Source organism: Cynara cardunculus, unplaced genomic scaffold, assembly GCF_001531365.2.
Source record: "Cynara cardunculus var. scolymus isolate 2C unplaced genomic scaffold, CcrdV1 Un_Scaffold_9673, whole genome shotgun sequence".
In the NCBI taxonomy this organism is placed as follows: Eukaryota; Viridiplantae; Streptophyta; class Magnoliopsida; order Asterales; family Asteraceae; genus Cynara; species Cynara cardunculus.
Window position 1 is genome coordinate 1 of NW_020205166.1, and position 7,398 is coordinate 7,398.

A 7,398-nucleotide genomic window follows, 5' to 3' on the forward strand; every position below is an offset into this window, starting at 1 on the left:
TCCCTATCAATCTGGTTGTGGCCACTACTAAAAAATCTTCCGTTGGAAAAAACCCCGCCACTAAATGCAATTTTGACGGATTTGTATTTTCCGATGAAAAAATCCGCCAGAAATCCGTCGAATAATTTTATAATATGTTATCCATTACCCGGGTTAATTAGAAGGAATATAAAATGAGATTAGAGTTACTGACGGAAATTCCGTCGGTAAACTTTTTCCATTTTCTTCCAAAACAATAAACAATTTTATTTCAAAAATAAAAATACCATTTTTCCGATGGATTTCTGACGGAAATTTCGTCGGTAATTATATTTAAAAACTTTTTTTTTCTAATTTAAAATTTGAAAATGCTTTTTATTTTTAATGGAAGGAAAATATTTACCGAAGGATTTTCCATTGGAAATTAGTCGGACAATCCGCCAGGATTTTTTTTTTTACTAAAACTTATATCTAATTATTTATCGACGGATTTTTCGTCAGAAATCCGTCGGAAATTTTGCTGGTATAGGAAAAAAAAACAAAAACCTCCTAATCTAAAATCCTAAAATATAAAGATCCTGTAAATTAAATACAAATAAACAATACACAAATATGTCATAAATATCTAATATGATTATCCGAACGAAACTAATTTACATATATAAATTCGATTGATGACGCTAGTTCATAAATAATATGTATTATTTCTCCATCATTTAATAAGTCAAAAAAAATTTGTAATCAATACGCAACTTGAGGGATAACTTCATTGTCCAATATTTGTTTATAATCTCAAATCAATCAAGTTGCTCAATAATACAATCATAGATATAATATGGTTTTAGTTCACGAGTTTTTGTATTTTGTTCCTAGTTAAGAATATTTTAAATATGCGACGATAACTAAATTATGTTCTTTTCATTTTTAGCTGACTTGAAAGTGCGCTTATTATACTCTCATACGCACTCAGACATCGGATCAAGCAGGAAATGGGGATCAAATTTCCATTGATTCATCCATCTCAAATAAAGGGAAAAGGAATCAAGAAGGGTCAGTTGTGGGTTTCGTCCAGATGCATGCCCCTTTTTTTTTTACTGTGTGGGATGCTTGGATAAAATCTCCAATCGTTGCTACTTTCTGATTTTGTTCCTTTTGCATTTTGTTGTGTTTTTGTTATGGGTCGATTTCGTTGTTGTTAGGTCCTTTACGGCTTGGTTTGCTTTTAGTTTTTCGGGGTTGGTTGCTTGGCGATCTGTCCCTCGCATATTCAATTCCTTTGTTGTGTACTTTGTTTCTATTTCGTTATATTATATTTGTTTCTAAGAAAAATGATAAATTAAGTCCATTATTTTTTTTATGGAAATTAAAGTTACTATGTATAAATTTTTTATTTTTTTTAAATTATTATGTTTTATAATTTTTATTTTAGTTGTAAATTGGATACTTTGCTTTAGGGGACTTAAATTTATATCAAACCAAACTAGTTAATTTGTGTATGAATTGTAACAATTAAATTGATAATAATTACAATTAATCTTATAAAGTGTATAAATTTAGTAGGTATATCGTACTGAAAGTCGCATATCATGTTATTATTTTGGTATGAACTTATTGATTATTAATTAATAATAAAACTTATTTTTATTTTTATGTTTTGGATTTAGAAATAATTTTCATTTAACATTACCATTTCAGTCCCTTTTTTCATACTAAAATCCCAATCTTAATTAACCCAAAATCGTCAAATCCRTACCGCACCTCCCTCTCCATTATTAATATTGTCTCAATCCCTCTTACCGTTCACATTGAAGTTGGTATAAAACTAGTACAAATATGTGTTAATTTATGTCTTTCTGATGTATTGAATATTAAATATTGTAACTTTAACAATTTTGTTTGAGTATTTGAATTTTTACAAGTTTTATTTCTTACAATTAAAATCCATTAAAAATAATATATGTTACATGCAAACTCAAATTCTCATCCAAAATTTGAACAAAAAATGGCAAAATTTCATGTATACAACTTGAAATTGGGTACAAAATGAGCATCAATTGTTCTCAAGAATATTCCAATTTGACAACCAAGTTGATGGATTTAAAAACAAGGGTGGATATTTTGCAAATTGATTATGATATTTTTTGGGTTGAAAATAATTCGATTTATGATTTTATAATAAAAAATTTAAACGTCTCAATTAACTACAAAAATTAGATAGGAGGTGACTATCTCTACCCACTACAACAAAATTACCTTATAAGATGACTTGATTGACTATAAGTATCATAACAAAATACTTTACGGAACTTAGGTTTATAGAAACAAACTATAAATTATCTTATCTAAAAGTGTTATAATAAGTTTATAAAACATTTTACGGGTTTTAAAATGTTTTTTTTTTCAGGATTATTCTAAAAAATAAAATGTCCTGTCAGCTATCTTATAAGACATTTTAGAGAAGACATTTGTGTTTATAGGACATTTTTTTCAAATAGTGTCATATATAAAATAGTTAATGACATCCTAAAAACCTTGTTAAAACATCCAAAACATATTGTAATATTTTTTGATAGGACAACTTTATAAATGGTCCTATAAACTAAAGTCCTATAATGTATATCTGTAGGACGCTTCAATATTTTAGACGTCCTATAAAATCAATATAATTTGTTGTAGTGTCCCTTTCATATATTCAATCATATTCCATTAAAATATACAAGGAAAATTTATGACGACATTTTTTTTATTTTACCATACAAATATTCGTTTGTTTTATTGCTTCGTTAGTGCATTGCCGGGTGATCAACGTCATTGACATCAATATTAAATTCGATAATTTTCATATTTTATAAAWTTGAACATTCATATTAATTAATGTTGATGCTCACTTCATTTCTTTTGATATTTTTAGCAGACCAATTAAGAGATATTACATCCTTTCAGACATTAATTCTGATCTCAATTCAATGGCTTCCACTTCTTCCTTAGCCCTCGTTCCTTCTCCTATGGCTAACTATGACATCTTTCTAAGCTTTAGAGGCGAAGATACTCGTCATTCTTTTACCGATCATCTCTATGCCGCATTAATCCGAGCAGGAATTTCCGCTTTTAGGGATAATGATGAAATCAGTAGAGGTGAAGACCTCAAACCGGAAATCGAGACAGCAATCACAGCATCGAAGGGCTCGATAGTTGTATTGTCTAAGAATTATGCAACTTCAACATGGTGCCTCGATGAGCTTTGGTTGATCCTTGAGCGAAGGAGGGAGTTCGATCATTTNGTATTTTATCATGTTGATCCCTCTCATGTTAGAAAGCAAGATAATACTTTCAAGATACAAGTTAAAACCTCTTCAAAGTGGACGGATGATAACGTGAAACGATGGAGACAAGCCCTTACGAAGGTTGCCGAATTGTCAGGCTTGGTTCTTTCAGGGTATGCATTTTTGTCCCAGCTTAAAATTTTATTRGATTGTTTCTTTGCGAAAGGATATACGAACATCCTGTAAATGTGTCTCYTGAGTATTCCTCGATCATTTCTTCTATGAAGAGGCCTGAGTTCCTCAGATCTTGAATATCATTCAATTTTCTTCGGGGGGGTGTTTGGTTCATGAAATTTGGTGGAATTGGAATGTCCAAATCTTTGACYAAATTCCAAATGTCATGTTTGGTTCACATAATAGATGTGAAGGAATCYTTCCAATTCCAACAAATTTCTTAATTCATTGATTTCACAATTCCACCGTTTATACCACGGATTTCAAATTCCAATCCGACAAATTCCTTAGCCCTCATCCATTCATCGACGTTGTATCTCGATTTGCTCTGTTCTGATGTGCTCGATCTCCTTTGCTCGATCTCGTTTAAAACTAAGAACGACAACGGGCCAGGTTCGGACCGGTTATTGGTCTCCCCGTCCCAGAAAGCGATAACTAAAACCATCCCCGTGACTGCCCTGATCCCCGTCGGGGATCTTATCGGGGATCCCCATCGGGTCCCCGCGGTTTCCCCGATCCCCGTTGGGGAACCCGTTAAGGTAAAAATCATCTTTTTCCCGTTCACCGTTGGTTGTAACCGAACCCGAAACCGAAACCCAAACAGATCTAAAAAAATTACAATATGTTAATTTTCACAACTAAAAGTAAATTACAATTTTTTTTAAAGATGCAAGTTTAAATGTCTCAAACATAATCGAACCAATTACAAACAATGTATTAGATTACAATATAAAAATAAATAGAACTTCAAACATCATACAACAAAAATCGTGATTTCACAATTAGACAAATAAACTAGACTTTTTCTTGAAGCTTATTTGGGTTGTTGAAGTAAAGTGGATAAAAGTTTTTTAAATTTTAATGTTACTATTTTCTTTTAATGATATTATATATATATATATATGTATATATGTATATAAATTAAAATTAATATACATACACATATCAGGCCGGGCCGGTCCGATGATCACCGCCCCCGTCCCCGTCAAAAATCCCCAAATTTGTCGCCGATCCCCGCCCCGTACACGATAAGATGTCCCTGAACCTAACCCGAAATTTTTGGTTTTCAGTTTTCACCATCGGGTTCCSTTTTTTTGCATGTAATTTTCTTGTTGAATTCTGTGAAAGAAACAAAAAAAATTCCAATTCCGTTAAGAATTTCATTCCAATTCCATCCAACCAAACGCAATCAAAAGACACGGTTAAATTCCATCAAATTCCATTTCATTCCCTCAAAGTCAAATTCATTTAATGAATTACTATTCCATCGAATTCCATTCTACGAACCAAACGTCCCTTTAAGGTTTCAAAATGCTAGTATTCCCACCAAATGTAAACATATACTAGTAGACTGTAATTCACATTTGGAACACATGATTATTTTAGCATTATTTTCATAAGAACTTGTGAAACAAGTCTTGAATGCCATCAACTGAACTAGATCACTTACCTTGTTTTGTTACAGGTCAGAAACAGAGTTTTTGAAGAAAATCATTGATAACGTTTACTATAAAGTTGGTCACAAAATAGTTAATCTTCCACGCAATCTAACAGGGATGAATGCTCGAGATAAAGATATTAATTCCTGGTTAAAGCAATCCGACAGCAAAGTTCTAATAATTTGTGGCATGGGAGGAAGTGGCAAGACCACGTTGGCCGAGTACATTGTCTCTTCAAATCGGCAACATTTTGAAATCATTAGCATTTTAAAAAACATGGGTAGTATACATAAAAAACAAGGTAATATTGATGTGTTAATCCAACAATTTTCCAAAGATATTGTAGGAGAGGGGAAACCCCAAACATTGTGCGAGCGCTATTACATAGATAGAGTTTTAGAAAGGAAAAAGGCACTTATTGTTTTTGATGACATTGATGAACCAAGACCAYTGGAAAAATTTATCAATTTCCAGAAAATTAATGAAAAAAGCAAAATTATAATGACAACCCGGAACAATAATACACATAATTGGTTTAGGACTAGAACTTGGAGTTGTCATGAGTATAAGATGACATTACTAGATGATGAAGAAGCATTAGAGCTCCTAAGTCTTCATGCCTTTGGATTCAAAATTCCGATGGACGGTTATGAGGAACTTACAAAAGAGGTGCTACAGTATTGTGAAGGAAATCCACTGGCTCTTGAAGTGTTGGGTTCCTCTTTATCAGAGGATATTAGCATCCTATTTTGGAGAAATACATTGGATTTATTGAAAAGAGATATGAATTCTGGAATCCAACATGTACTCATAAGGAGCTATGACTCATTGCCAGATAGAAATAGCAAAGAGTTGTTTTTACATATTGCTTGTTTCTTTGTTGGCGAAGACAAGGATTATGTGGAAAAAATATTGGAGCTTGATTATTGTGCATCATCTGGGATCAAAGTCCTAACCAATAGATGTCTTCTTTCTGTGTCACCAAACAACAAACTGATGGTGCATCAATTGATTCAAGAGATGGGGAAAAGCATAATCAGTGAAGAATCAAAACGCCCTGTAGAACGTAGTAGAGTTTGGCGTAGTATTGAATCTTACAAGATCTTGCACAAAGGAGAGGTAAGATGTTTCTTGTGTTGATGTTTAAGCTTATATTTCCTTTCCCACCCTCCTATTTCATCTAAGATTCTATAAATTCCTCTAATTCCTGTTTAGGGTTCCAAAACAATGGAAGGTCTAGCACTTGATATGCAAGTTTTGCGGGATGATAATCCGCAAATTTTGACGGTCAAAATTCATATTCTCTCTCTTATTTTAGATTATACTCTTTTTATGATCAACACTCGCTATGTTATCTTTCGGTCCCAATACGTTCTTTAGAGTGCCTTAATACAAGAAGTAGTTTCTTAATTTCTAGATCTGATGTACGCTTACTTGCTCTTTTCCATGTTAAATTTGCAGTCTTTAGATCTTAAGACAGATTCACTTACAAAAATGGATAACCTAAAATTGCTCCACCTAAATGATGTGCATCTCACTGGATCCTACGAGGATTTTTCAGAAGATTTAAGATGGCTATGCTGGCGTCAGTTCGATCTAAGAGCCATACCCTCCGGCTTATTCTTCAAAAGCTTGGTGGCTATAGATATGCGAGATAGCAAGTTGAAAGTATTTGAACCGCCAATTGTACGAAATTTGACATCCTCTTTTTTATGCAGATTTATAGTGTGTGCAAAATAATTCTTGTTACTCTTGCAACAGGTTCTTCCATTACTCAAGACTCTAAATCTTCAATCCTCCAAGTCTTTGTCCGCAATCCGTAGTATCTACCGACTCCCTAATATTGAGACTTTGCTTCTTTGTCAATGTTATGAACTGGTTGATGTTTGTAAAACCATTGGAGACCTAATGAATCTTGCTCTATTGGACATGTCAGAGTGTCCAAAGCTCAATAGGAAATTGATTCGTTTTTCTTCTAGAGAAAGAGTAAACGAATTTTCCTCTTTTTTTCAACATTCTATAGAAAGTCGACAAGGAACTTCCTTTTATTTGCCACATTCTAAAGAAAGTCGACAAGGAACTTCCTTTTCTTTGCCACATTCTTTAGTGTGGTTATTCCTTAGAGACTGCACCCTTGATGGTACTGAATATTTTTTTCTGAGTTTCGGCATTCAACCAAAATTGCAGTACCTGGATTTAGGCAGAGGTTGGTTTAAAAGCTTGCCCAGCTACAATCATCTTGTAAATCTTAGGGTCCTTAACTTGACTTTAAACCATAGACTTAAATGGCTTCTCTGTCTTCCAAGTGCACTTGCAGAATTGTATGTATATGATTGTCACTCGCTAGAGAAAATAACTTTTGAATCACATCGGTTCACACTGCGTGAGTTTGGCTATGAAAATTGTGCTCAGTTGAGTGAAGTGGAAGACTTCTTTAAATTGGTGCCGGTAGCCAGACTTGATGAAACTGATTTGGGACACTT

General features: G+C 33.1%; 1 protein-coding gene across 1 annotated transcript; it reads left to right on the plus strand.

The window, feature by feature from the left end:
• Positions 1-2,918: 2,918 nt before the first annotated feature.
• On the plus strand, positions 2,919-6,901 carry LOC112505311 (TMV resistance protein N-like; the record flags this gene model as incomplete). Its single annotated transcript, XM_025109238.1, has 5 exons — positions 2,919-3,415; positions 4,942-6,034; positions 6,131-6,202; positions 6,377-6,583; positions 6,677-6,901. Coding segments are annotated over exons 1-5 (2,067 nt in total), but the record flags the coding sequence as incomplete, so codon positions are not given.
• Between the last annotated feature and the right edge of the window lie 497 nt (positions 6,902-7,398).